The following is a 14,739-nucleotide window of genomic DNA, read 5'->3' as shown; positions in this document are numbered from 1 at the left end:
GTGCTGAGAGGTGGCAACTGAACTTGAACATTGACAAATGTAAATTACTGTACATGGGTACAGTAATTTACATTTGTAAATTACTGTTTGTAGTAAATTGTAACGTATTACTTGTGTGGTACTACACTGACGGTGGTAGGGAATGAAAAGGATCTGGGAGTAATTGTGCAGGCAGATAAGAAGTTTTCTGAGCAGTGCAGACGGTCTGCAAGAGTAGCTAATGGTGTCTTGTCAATGATATACAGGAATTTTTCTCGCAGGGATAAGGAGGTGATTATCCCCTTGTATAAAGCAGTGGTTAGGCTATACCTAGAGTACTGTATATAGGTGTGGAGGACTCATTTTAAGGAGGATCTAGAGCTGCTGGATCGAGTACAGAGAAGTGCAACAAGATTAGTGAATGGAACAAAGGGTTGCTCTTATGAAGAAAGGCTTAAGTTTTGCAAATTACAGTGTCTGGAGACTAGGTGATCTGATTGAGGTGTATAAAGCCTTGAATGATTTGAGCATGCTCAATACTGATGGGATTCTTCCTCTTGCTCAGAATAATCACCTGAGAGGATATAAATTCAAATTGAGGAAAGACAGGTGTAGGATAGATGTGCGGAAGTTTGCCTTTAGCCAGCGGCAGGGTAGTTGGTTGCTGGAACAAACTTCCATCTGCCGTTGTAGAAGTTAATAGCTTAAATAGATTCCAGGCAGACCTAGAAAAACATTTGGAGCGAGTGGATGGGTGAAAAAAATATTTGAAGATTCACTGCGCTAGGCACACTATGATATGGGTTTTAATTAACTATATAATATCGGTGTAGATACACCATAGTTTACCCATAAATTAAACTACGTAGGTAGAGTGAAGGCATCGTTTTTAATTGTATCTCATATTGTGGCTACCTTCACAACAAGATACCAGGTATTGCACTATTTCGAATAAGTAAAGTTTCTGTAGTAGAGAAGACTACTGTTATTTATTCTCAGTGGATACCACCACCCAGATGGTCACCGTTTCAAAGCTGTTGACCTATCGTCGGTGGGTTGGCTCATTGAATCTTCGAATATTGTATTATTCTGTACACCATTTGGCATCTCTCATATTGTGGAACCACTTAGCAACTGCTGTGATGGCATGTTTGCATTATCTGAGTACCTATCCACCCACCAATGATAGGCCAACAGCTTTGAAACGGTGACTGTCTTGGTGGTGGTATCCACTGAGAATAAATAACGGTAGTCTTCTCTACTAGAGAAGCGTTACTTATTCGAAGTAGTGCAATATCTGATATCTCATTGTTGAAGGTAGCCACAATATGAGATACTATTAAAAATGATGCCTACATAATTTATGGGTAAACTATGGTGTATCTACACCAATATTATATTTATAAAAAAAAATATGGACATTGAAAATTGTTGCATTTGTTCTTTGTGACCCTGTAGATGTGTGGCATAAATGTATTATTCCAGTTAGCGGCTGTTCTTATATCACAGGTCACTTTCTCTTTTTATGGGATTATCTGGAATTATGTTATGTCTACAACATGGATCTATGAAAAGCTTCTTTCATTTGCCTACTTCTGCAGTATCCAATTGAAAGATACAGTATGTAACTGCTGCTTGACTATTTTACAGAGAAAATCTTTATTACTTAATTGTTGAATATGGTAATAAATATTATATGTTATAAAGAGCAGTAATCCCTTCACAGCTGCATCTCTCTCAGTGTATGGGCACATCCAGGACAGATGATTCCAGCATGTATATAAGGATGGTTGAGTAGATTTTGCTGAAAATGATTATAATATTCAGCTTATATTTTCTCACTAATATATATATGTATATATATATACGTTTACAATAGTTCGATTTTCTTAAATACTGGTGTTTTTTACTTATAGGTATTGGCGTTAATACAATACTGGTCTTTAAGCTAGCCTTGTCTCGGTTATCTTAAATTCACATGGCCTATACATTTAGGATTTAGAAACTTATTGCGTATTGCTAAAGAAATTTTCATGATAATTACTGTTGAAAATTTTTTATCTGTAGCAATAGGTAATTATCAATACTAATTTATAACTATATAATAATATTTATACATTTTTGCTTTACATCATGTGGCCGTGATGTATGTATGTATATGTATATATATATATATATATATATATACATCACGGCCACATGATGTAAAGCAAAAATGTATAATATATACATGAATGCTACATATGAATAGCACATTCATAATAGTCCATAATAAATAGGTTATTTCTTTGTAATAATAAAAAATATATAATAAAAGTGTATGTGTGTGTGTGTATATATATATATATATATATATATATATATATATAAATGAACTTCAAGAAACTAAAAATGTGTTACTTTTATCTTAATATAATTCATAATAACAGAATATGCAGATTCCCACTCTACTATGTGGTATATTTCCCATAGTCTACTCTTAGACTATGGGAAATAGTCTAAGAGTCTAATAGTCTATGCATTTCCTAAATTTGCAACCTTTGCAACCTGGTGAGACAGATAACTGATTTGGATAATAGATCACAGTTAATAAACATTTGGAAATGAATGCCATTGTTCTGTTCCCCAGACATGCGTGACATGGTTTGAAAACTATATTAGAACTTCAGTTTAGATAATACCCATCGCTTTAATTTTTAATTTTTTTTCTATTTTAATGATTTAATTTACCCACCTTTTTAACCTTAATTTAGATAATACTCACCTTATAATTCAATTAATTTTGCTGAATCAACATTGGTGAGGTTTTCTTAACAGTGGCATTTACACATATTAATAAAAACAAATTTTAATTTTCACTACAAAATTATAGATCCATTTGCCATTAATAATTGAAAATAAACTGCAACAAATTTTATGCCATAAAAATTGTTTAGACTTGATCCATTATCACACACAATGTCAGCTTCCAAATGTATTTGAGTGGTGTAATCATTCTTTCATTGATTTTTAAATGAATACGGTCGAATCTCTCAAATTCAGGAGTCCATTATCCAGCATCACTCATTTTCTGCTTGAGAAAATGGGTGAATCTTCAAACCACTTGAGAATTAAAAAACTTCTTGGACTGGACATTTGTGTTAAGTGTATGATGATTTCACCTCAGAGCCATAAGTTTTTACTGTATACCAATGATATCAAAAAATTTGTTAGGTTTAATTGCCCTTTGTGAACAAAATTAGCAACTCACTGACAATAAGCGATAATATTATTCAATTTCTGAGTTTCACAGTTTGTATGCAAAGCATTAGATTGAACTAACAATTCATTAAACATAAAAAAATTTTAAAACATTCTAAAAACATTAATGAATGATTGTAGAATGTTTAGCTTGTCATTTATAAACAACATCAGTGTAGCAGCTTTCATCCATTTGTATTTGTCCATATTTCCTTAGAGAAAATTAACACCTCTGAGGTGCCTAGTTGCCAAGCTCTGCATCCCACAAAACTGGAGTCTTTCCTCATACAGTCATCCTTCTGCTGATCTCGCCATTCGAGTTGCCCGTCTCTGTACCCTTTCAAGAAGCCGTGTCTTTTTTTTTTTCAGATGAGAACTCCGTACTTGAACACAGTATTCAAAATGTGGTCTTATAATTGCCTTATACAGTGGGATTATGACCTACCTATCTCTACAGAATACTGTTCAATAAATCATCAATAGGACACCATGGGTTTTCCTAGTTGCCTGTTTTCGCTGTTCAGAAAACTGCATATCTGCCCTTATTGTAACTACCAGATCATTTCCATCTCCACTGGTTTACTGATTTTCCAATGCCTTAGAGTGTATGCTATACTGAATTGTCTTATTTTTATTGACAGTACCTTTCTTATTATCATTCATAGATCTACTTGTTAACTGGTCTATTTATTGCAGACCTGCATGCAATTAAATTTAACTAAAACATTCTCATTAAGCTTAATGAATAAAATTAGCAGGTTGGTAAAAATTTCTGTCACTAAGAAAAAATGCTACAGTGTTTTTAATTACTTTTTTCAGTTCTGCTTTGATTAAATTATTACCACAAGTAGTAATACATTCATCCAGTCCTTCTGAGCCAAATATTAGGAACACATGTCATGTATTTCAGAAAATATATGCTGTCTTCAGAAATTTCATTTCAAAATTACAGAAATCTCTGTATTTTTGAAATAAAGGCAAGAATAAATGCAGTTGTACTTTGTGATGCTATTCTTTAGTTTAACATTTTTTAATTATTATTTTTCATTAAGTTTTCATTTATTGGTATGTTTTTTTTTTTTTTTTTTAATATAAAAAATTTTAGTTCAACCCTGTACCTTGGTTTTGATTAATGGAATGCTTCCCCCCTCCTCATTTAAGCAATGTTTCAGTGTTCAGAAATTATTAATGTATTTTATATCATTAAGCCAGTTAACCAATTTAACTTTAATCTAGTAACTGACATTTTGTTTAGAAAGGTTAGGATAGGTAAGATGCTGCTCTTGGGAGAGTTTCAGCTAGCTTTTGTAGTATTCTCCCTTCTTGAGATTAATACTCTGTTTAAAGTTTCTGAGACAGGATATAAAAAATAGAGAGAGAGAGAGAGAGAGACAGATGACTTGACTGCAATACAAGAATAAATGAGCATGTGACTTAAATACAGGAATGAAAAGTGCACAGCAATTAAAATTTATGAAATGCCAGAGTAGGTCACCTAGCTAGAGATGTGAAATGAGGACTGTTTTCAAATTATTAGATTTGAGGTTGGGAGTGGGGGATATAAATAATGCTTCAATTGCACTACTCTTTAAAAAATTCAAAACATTTAATGTTTTCCATAGAAGAGAGATTTTTGTAATCTTTCAAAACGAAAGTGCCTAATGAAAAATCACACTCTTAGTGGTCTGTATTCTTTTACATCTCAGGTTTCATTAGTATAACCTAGCCATAACTTTAATCAGAAATTTGTAGATAATAACATTTTTAGTCCAAGAAATCTAGTCTAGAAATCAAGAAAACTAGCAAGATTGCCATTTAATAACCCTAAACAAAAAAAGTGCCAATTTTAATGTAAAACAAACTTAACTGTAATTTTTGGTCAGTATTAATCAGTCTCTTTAGAATGCAAAATGAAACCACAGATATTAATTCACTTTCAGTTGGGACAAACTCAGTTAATATACTGAGTAAGTAGTTAGTATATAAAAGAAATCCCTCATTAATTGAAATGATCCTTTATTTTATTGAATCCCTTTTGCACAATATAATAATTGCATTGTTTTCCATTAATGTTTAACATATAATTGTCAGTTTATTCCTAGAGCTAAATGCTATGCCACATGTTCAAATCCACATGATACTACAAAATATGATAATATTCTTTTCTCTATCTGGTTAAATCCCCCGACTCTAGATAGCCATCCCAGAATATAAACACTAAATTTATTATTGTATCTGTCAGTATTTGGTTACCTCTTCTTGAGCTTTGTGGTGTGGGATTATACTTCTCTCAAGAACATAGTCAAATTCCTTAACTAATGATAATGTACCAATAAGAATATGCATCTTTGCCCCTGCCAAAAATTAAAATTTTTTGACACTTTTCTTAGAGTATATGCCATGTTGATGCCATCATTTGATTGAATTGATGATAATTACATGGCACTCGATATCAGCATGATACCCCCTGTTCAGTTCTTAGTGAGCATGTCATCTATTGATGGCTTTATGTATTTAGCAATTTTATTTCAGTGTCACTTAACATGAAAACTCATAGGTATCATTTTGACCCTGTTTGATGAACATTCTCCATGCAGATTTAAACAGATTAAGTAATACTCTTTTTATACTTTTGAAAGCTGACTGCTTATCTCCAATTAAATATATCTTTTAATGCAAAAATGTATTTTAATCTTGTATTTAATGTACATACAAGGATACATACAATGAATAGCCCTAGCTAGTAGGTTCTGCTGTTAAAAATAGGATTGAAATATATTTTTTCATATTCACATTAAAATATATGTATCAGTCACAATGTTTAATTGTTTGATAGTGGCAGTAGGGATATCTAATAGATGACATTAAACATGCTACCAATTTGTTAACAAGAGACTTGTTTGAGAAGAATTTCTGCTCAGGGTTATCCCTAGTTAAAATAGTCTGTTAAATTTTATTAAACAATTAATTTTTTTTTACACAAAGGGCTGAGATAATCCCTAAAAAATTAACAAGGGGGCTCACTGCCTGGTCTAATTATTAGATGCACTTGGCATGTATTTCAAAAAATACATTTGAAGAATGCTTCATTTTCAAACCACTTTAGATCACTTCTGAGTAATATTAGAATATTGTTCACTTAAGTTACCAATTATGCAGACTTGTTGAAATTGTCTGATTTTTAATTTACTAAGTGAATATGACAGTTTCATTGGTATGAAATGCATTATAAATGCCATACAAATGCAATAGAAATGCATTATTTAATGAAAATATTTTTAGTATTCGTCTTTGATATTGTAGGATACTATGTTTACTGATTGATCAGTGGTGAAGATTTAGCTTTCTGAAAGTATAACATAATTTCAGCTATACCAATTCTCCTAAATTGAAGCCATGTTTGGTCAGTCGAATGGATGATCTAAATAGTCTACCATTGGTAAATAGCACAGTTCCAGCTCCCTCAAGTGGAGGTAAATCTCAGCGAGACATCTCACTCTCCCCTGGACCATCATCATCATCATCAAAAGTAGTTCACAATTCTGGTCCAAAAAACAAGTAAGATAAGTCATATAAATTTATAAATATTTGGAAAAAAAAAATTCTGAAATAAAAACAGACATTTTAGAACAATTAAATCAGAGCAAGATTGTTCTACTTGTGTAATTGCAGTCATGACCAACAAGTTGAAAGAATTTATAATTTATTAGCAAAGAATGATTAATTTAATTTAGTTTTACACCATCATATTTTATTGCCATCTGATTTTTCAATCACATTTTGCTTAGAAACTTTCAGCATATCATATTTTCATGTTAGGTGGCTTACTGTTGGTTGTTGATACTAGTGCTATGTTAAACTGAAAGAAGTGTGCTATTCATTTTGAATATTACCAGCTGCATATTTCTTCCTGATTATATGATAACTACCCTTGCATCTGGCAAAGAAATCATTATTATAATTTCTAGTGGTAACTAGCTGAAATTAACTTTTATTAGGCTTGAGTTAGTTGACACTGTCGGAGGTAGTAAGATTAAGTTTTAATAGAGAGAGAGGGAGATAGAGACATTTCTCAGAAATGTAACATTGTCTTTAACTAAGATAAACAAATCATTGTTTGTTTATACCACTTGAAGGCACATTATAACCATGTTGCTCTTGTGCCATTTACTTTTAAATAGTTATGGGGGCTGTGGTACTGCTGCCTGTTTGTCATTTTTCATATAGAAATAATAGCTCCAGCCCATAGTTATCTTCAGACGAAATTCTGATTACAGATTTCTCATTTCTGTGAATCTTTTTGTTGTGAATTATATCATAATTCCTGCAAGTAATTTTTAGTGCTGATACAAAAAACATGGAACCTATGTACCCCTACACAATCCTGTTATTTGCCAGTGCTGAGCTGACAGGCATTTTCATTGTATATGCTTAGTGTTATCTGTAATCATGATGATGCAAATTTTCTCATGTGACCTTGAAAGAATAGGGTTTTCTGGAACTTGAACCTTTTGCCTTTATCTTCCCAGACTGATTATCATAAACAAACTTGTTTTTGTTTATATATGTCAATATTGAGAAACTTTTTGGAACATAAGTGATGATTTTTTTTTTTTTTTTTTATAAAATAAATTTTAAAAAATTCTTAAATAACTAACTATAGTAGTTGTTATTTAAGAATTTTTTTTGTGTAGCAATGGACACATTGTTTGGAATGCCAATAACGTTTTTAATAAATTAATATAAAATATTAATATGCAGCTTTGTTATAGATAATTGGAAAGTTTTATTTCAAAAATTTAATTACTTGAGATAATCATTTGACACTTACTGAAGAATTTAAAAAATCGACGAGAATTATCTTATTCCAACCTTCTATATAGTACTTAAATTCATAATTTATTTAAAAAAAAACACATGAATACAATATTTCATTTGTATAGTGAATATAATGTTATATGACTAAAGGAAAAATCTTCTGTGAAATGATCAGACAGCCATATTCAGCCATTTCATTATGAAAAATTAAAGCTCTGAAGGCATTAGAGTCAGTATTGAACAGCTTTCTTTTTAAAAATAATCTAAAAATATTCAAATATAGACTTGCTATACACATTTAAAAAATGGGTAGTAGTATATCCCCCTGTGTACTTACAAACTTTTTTGTTGAGATTTCACTTAAGGGTTATGCAACAATAACAACAAAAACAGCATGTTTCAACAGATTTATGGTCAGTGGTCTAATTTTATTGAATCAGCTTTTGGCAAACTTGTGATCATATTTGCAGAAGTAGGCATTGGATTGTTTAGGTTAACACAAAGATGTTTATGATGCACTTGTATTGTATCTTTAATTGTGCACAGCTAAAAACTGGAGTTTCATTTTTGTTGACAGTGAGCATTTACATATTGAAATTTAATTACTTGCACTGATTGTTCAAAATTAATTAATGGCTTAATTGTGGCATAGAAAATTTTTTTTATCAAAATAAAATGCACTGATAATTAATTAGAAACAAATTTCAACACAAATGTTTGTTTGTAGAATACATCATATCAAAAAAATAAATATTTTTTTAGCAAAGTAGTAAAGGTTGAGGGATTAGATTTCAGTACATGCATTATGTTTGTACCCACATTAGGAACTTTAGGATTATCAGTGAGATGATCTAAATTGCTAATACCATTTCATAATAAGCAGCATTTCCAAAAAAGGTGAATCTGCTGTTTATTTGAACTGAAAGCATCATTGTGACAGCTGGTTTGAAATTTACTGTCTCCTCAGACAACGTGGCCTCTAATAGAAAATTTATTTCAAACCTAGTGAATAATGTATCAAGTCTAATAAGTAGCTGAGTGGCATAAGGAAGAAAACACTTAATCACACACACAGTTAAGGGTAACTAAGAGTTATAGGGTTATATTTCAATAAAGAAGTAGGAATGTCATCAGTTACTTCTTGCTAATTATGCTTAAATTTTGTTTTTAGCATTTTCCTGTGAATAAGCGCATTATAGCCACAGCAACTTATGCGCCGTTAAACCTCTATAACACACACACACACACACACACACACACACACACACACACACACACACACACACACACACACACACACACACACACATTGAAGAATGTCATCAATCAGTGACCTTTTGCTGGATCCCAGCACATTCAGGGATAATGGGTAACGAACTTGCTGATGAAACTGCTAAAAATCCCTCATCTTTTGATTTAACCTCCATTCCGGTTCCAGCCTCTGACTACTGTCACATCATACAAACAGCATGTTTCGCGAAGTGGAAAGAGCCATGGCACACCCAAACAAATAATAAACTCTACCAGTTGAAACACGATCCAAAGCATTGGCACCCTAGCACCAAAACAGTATGAAGAGAAGAAGTGGTTCTTGCACGGGCACGTATCGGACACACACATCTGACCCACCTCCATCTGCTCCGAGGCGAAGATCCTCCTCAATGTCCATACTGTTCAGAAAATGTAACAGTCAAACATATTCTGATTGACTGCCCTCACTATCAACAGGGCAGAACATCCGTCCTGTGTTCCCTGAGTAATCTACGAGAACCAATGACATTACAATATATTATTGGAGATGATGCAAACATCAACGAGTTTTTCTCTTATCTGAAAATAATTGGACTATATGATAAATTCTAAAATATCTTTGTAAACACAACCAAGTTGTTATGCCTAAATTATGTTTTCAGTTACGCTTAAATTTTGTTTTTAGCATTTTCCTGTGAATAGGCGCATTATAGCCCCAGCAGCTTATGCGCCGTTAAACCCCCATAACACACACACACACACACACACACACACACACACACACACACACACACACACACACACACACACACACACACACACACACACACACACTTCTTGCTAACTTTGAGGCATTCAGAATGCTTCTGCAGCCTTCTTGAAACCCTTTGTACCATACCTTGAACTGTTAGATGATTGTCACACAGCACCTTCAGTTGATAATGAATTTCAGTGTTGGTCTTTATTTCATTACTTGACCTGGCATCCTGATTTGTCCATTTTAAAACTCTTGCACAAAAGGAAATTTTGGTTCAAATATGAAACTGGTACCTCTTTCTTCAGCAAGAATTAAGCTGCAGCTGATACTATCTTTTTCATGACTCTTTCATATAGTCTCTTTGTGTGTGCGTGTTTCCCCTTCTTTAACTTTCGTAGTGCCAATATTAATTTTAGTATAAGTAATGTAAACTTAACATTTAAGCTTACAATGGTTTTGGGCTTGGTTTAGATTTTATTAATCAAATATTATAACAAACGTTCGAACTTATAAGTAGTTAAGTGAAATAAATAAGCTATATGCCACATGAGTAAGTTTTAAGATCTTTATTGAAGTGTTATCACATCAATTTGCACTTAATACTATTGGCTATATTTTATAGTTTTGTTGAACTTCTCAGGCCTTTCTTGGAGTATAGAAGAAGAAGAATCAATTAGCATAATGTGAGAGTACAGATGCTCAGGGATGATACATTTCTTGTAGTAATTGTGTTAAATTTAAAAAGATGAAAGTCTTAAAAACAGAACTTAGTGCTAGTTCACAGCCCCCTTATAAAGAATAATGCAAATCATTTAACTAAAGAAACTGTTCATATGTGATGAACCTTATTTCTAGATTAAGCAAGTTAATTAATGTATGTAGTGCATTACATTTCAGGTGTTTTAGCAAATAGTAATAATTTATAATTTATAACAAAATAAGTAAACACATCAACATAAAAATCTGTTGCATAGATTCCTAAAATATTCTAATCGTTGAAAATTTGAAATGGATTAGAATTCCTGTTCCTGTTTCTCCAGTTTGAAATGGATCAGCACTCCTCCTATTGCCTTCCTAGTTTTCCCTACAGAAATATGGTAATATTTCTACAGAAATATTGCTATATTCTGTAAGGGAAACTTGTGAACTTGTGAGAGAATGTTGTGAAATCAGAATTGAACTTGAACCATCCAAAGGTGCCAACAGAGTATATATTGAAAATTTGGTAAAAATCATGTTTTTGTTGATTAATGCAAAGACACTTTCATTTATGAAAGTGTCTTTGCATTAATCAAATTTCACACTTTCAATTTTTGTGCAGGTGGGAGGGAACAGGTGTAGTTGCACCTGGACTCGAAATTTTCCCATGGACCGACAGAACAATTTTCCCAAGGACCAATAGAACGTAGGCTGAAAATTTGGTCATGAACCGACTTTTCATTCTAGAGCACAATATACTCTTCATTCATATGAATAGACTTTTGTGGTTGGAAGGTGGATAGTAGAGACTATGATTGATCTTAAAAACTTTCCAAGGACCAACTAATTGTCTTAAATAATGCGACTAAAAAATGAATAGCAAATGCTTAAAAATTATTAAAAATATTAATGCTTAAAGATTACTATAATTTCACTATTGTCAAACTTAAATAATATCTAAGCATCCAAAACACACTCCCGTTACAAGTATATTAATTTACATTACATTACATTAATGCATGCAGTTTGTTACATTTCAGGCACATTTCTCTGTCTTATCTTAAAATTAATGTTTTTCGTTTTCTGTGATTAGCTGAAGTGAAAAATAAACATAATTATCTTCTTCTCAGTTAATTGCCAGGATTATAACTTTATACAATATTTATTAAAACTGTATAGTCTTGTACATTCTCAAACTTTATCAGTTAGGTTTAATTACAACTGTATGTCTTTTGCTCTTTTCCTATATGGTTTTCAGTCTCTTCTTCTCTCTCTCTCTCTCTCTATATATATATATATATCTCTCTCTTCATAAGCGATAAAATGTTCACTAGTCTTACTTAGCAATACACCAAAGCATGCACAACCTGTCTAAAGTTATCACTGCTGCATTAAAACTTCATTTAATCTAAGAATTTCTTTTTTACATACAAATTTTGTGGAATAAAGAAATAATAATTGGCAGATTTCTGTTTGTTTGATTTTAATGAAATTTGGTGGTGGCTTGACAAATCATTTTGTATAAACCACAAAAAAAATTTCATGAAAATTCATCCACTGAGAGTCAAGTTGTTATCTATGGACAGATATCCAGCCAAACAAATGTGGTAAAGACACATTTGTTTGGCTGGATGACAGTTGGAACTTATGCATATATGTAAAAATGCATCTAAAAACTGCAGATAAACTGAGACTACAATGAACAAAACTAGGTGATATGAAGAGTAATTGATAATTAAAGATCCGTTAAAATTGAGAAAAGGCCTGGATTTTTTTTTAATACATAGCTAATGGCGAAATGTTTTAATGTTAATGTTACATTGTTTACCCATGGCCTTCTGGACATGGACTTGCATAGCAGTAATGTTCATTTTCTCATTGTACAATTAAAGGTACAAAGGGTACTAGGAAAGCTTTGCAATACAGCTTTGTTTATTTAATTTTTTCAAAGTAATTTCCTCTACATTCAATACACCTCTCCATCCTCCAAAACCAATCTTTAAACCAGTTGTGCCAAGTTTCACTAGGGAGTAAAGCACACTCGTTGTCCCAAGCCCGTAGAAGGTCCTCATCACTGGAAAACCGCCTCCCTTTTAGCTTCATTTTCACATGCGGGAACAGTGCAAAGTCGCAGGGAGCAAGGTCTGGACTGTAGGGAGGGTGCTCGAGAAGTTTCAGTCCTGTCGTGGTCAAATATTCGGTGCAGGCTTTGGCGCGGTGAGCTGGAGCATTTTCGTGATGGAAGTACCAGGTGTCCATTCTTGACTTTGGCCGCAGGTTCTTCATAGATCCAATGACTTTAGGCAGGCATTGTTCAGTATACCACTTAGCTGTGACTGTCTTCTGCATATCCAAAACGACACGTTCCACAATTCCACTCGATTTGAAAAATACAGCTATCATTTTCTTCTTTACAGATCGGGATTTTCTGACAATTACGGGTGTGTCGTCATCATCAAAGACCCAAACTTTGTTTTGAACCTTGGTCGGCAGATCGTAATAGTACAGCCAAGTCTCGTCACCTGTCACGATGTTGTTCACATACCGAGATTGTCCCTTATCAAACTTTTTTAACATCTCCCGGCACCAAGTCACACGTCGTGTCATCTGCTCTTCAGTCAGTTGATGCGGCACCCAGAGAGAACAAAGTTTCTTCACGTGCAAATGATCTTGCAGAATCGAACGAATTGCTGGTGCATTTAGGCCCAAAGTATCCTCTATCTGTTGGTAGGTCACTCGCCTGTTTTCGTCAAGCATTTTCCTCACAGCAGTAACGTTTTCCTCCGTAACTGACGTTCGTGGCCCTTCCGGCCTCTCAGAATCCTCCAGAGTGAAATTTCCCCCTTTGGAATTCTCTATACCACCTGAATATCGTTGTACGATGTGGACAATCATCATCTAGTGCAAGAGTCATTTCTTCTAAGCACTGGTCTATGGTTAAACCACGCACAAAATTATAACGCAAAACTGTCCTTATCTCATTTCGTGACCACGATGCCATCGCAAGCACTTTACATTCTCACTACTAATGAATAACTGAGCCCATCGACTTGGCGTGGCGGCTACTATGCACGTATGAACATGTCTCAACATGCAGCAACAAGCAGCTTCCTGTGATTCATTGTTGCGTCATATTGCAAAACTTTCCTAGTACCCTTTGTATTTATTTATTTATTTCTCACAGAACTAGGAAACAATGCTAAGAACAAAATTTAATGTGGATTGAAACAAAGAGAGGTTTAACTAAACCAGAGCTAAGATGAGATGATGTTGCATCACATTCTTATATGTGGATATCTGACTCTATATAAGAATAGGTGTAATTGCTCATCCTGCCAGTTTATCGTGTACCAGTAACTCAGTTCTATTTAGGTAAGCACCCTTGTTTCAATCTATATTAAATTTTGGTCCTATAGCATGTTAAGTCTTCTAGTTTTGTTAGTTAAGTATTAAAAGAATTACAGTTTTTTCCTAAACGTTAACAGATTTTTAGTTATCAATTTTTATTCATATTACCTAGGTTTGTTCATTATAGCTTTCAATTATCTGAATTTTTCTAATCTAGAAATAAGGTTGGTCTTATGCGAACATTGCTTTAGGTTAATGATATTACATTATTCTTTAGAGGGCTGTGAATCAGCATTATATTCTCAGCTCTCTTCTTTAGACTCTGTGTTCAGCTTTTTAGATTCTTTAGCTAATTTTTTTAGCTTTAAATATACTGCTATTACTACATCAGATAGATGCTTTCTGAGCATCTAACTTCTTATAGTGATACATATCATTCCCTATTTCAGACAATTTCAGGCATATTTTGAAATGAAACCATAATATTATCTATGATATATGAATTTATTGTTTACTGAAGGTTTACTAATTAAAATGTGTGTTCTGCATTAGTTTTTCTAAGCAAGTAGTAATAATATGGCAACCAACCATCCTGAATTTTTTGGGACAGTCTTGATTTCAGGGATTCTGCCTTGCTGTCCCCCTCC

At 33.0% G+C, this 14,739-nt stretch overlaps 1 protein-coding gene across 4 annotated transcripts in view; it reads left to right on the top strand.

Annotated features, from left to right (window-relative positions):
- The window catches only part of mri (BTB/POZ domain-containing protein mrityu), a 384,830-nt gene that overhangs the window by 267,054 nt on the left and 103,037 nt on the right, over positions 1-14,739 (top strand). For 3 of the 4 annotated variants that reach the window (XM_090381835.1, XM_090381834.1, XM_090381836.1), the window contains one exon: positions 6,589-6,777. The exons of the other annotated variant lie outside the window; for it this stretch is intronic. In XM_090381835.1, the coding sequence (XP_090237961.1) occupies positions 6,589-6,777 (189 nt within the window). The remainder of the gene's footprint in view (positions 1-6,588; positions 6,778-14,739) is intronic. 4 annotated transcript variants of the gene reach the window in all.

Source organism: Mastigoproctus giganteus, chromosome 9 (genome assembly GCF_048544385.1).
Source record: "Mastigoproctus giganteus isolate SK-2022 chromosome 9, ASM4854438v1, whole genome shotgun sequence".
NCBI lineage: Eukaryota > Metazoa > Arthropoda > Arachnida > Uropygi > Thelyphonidae > Mastigoproctus > Mastigoproctus giganteus.
This window is presented reverse-complemented; position numbering and strand designations above follow the sequence as displayed.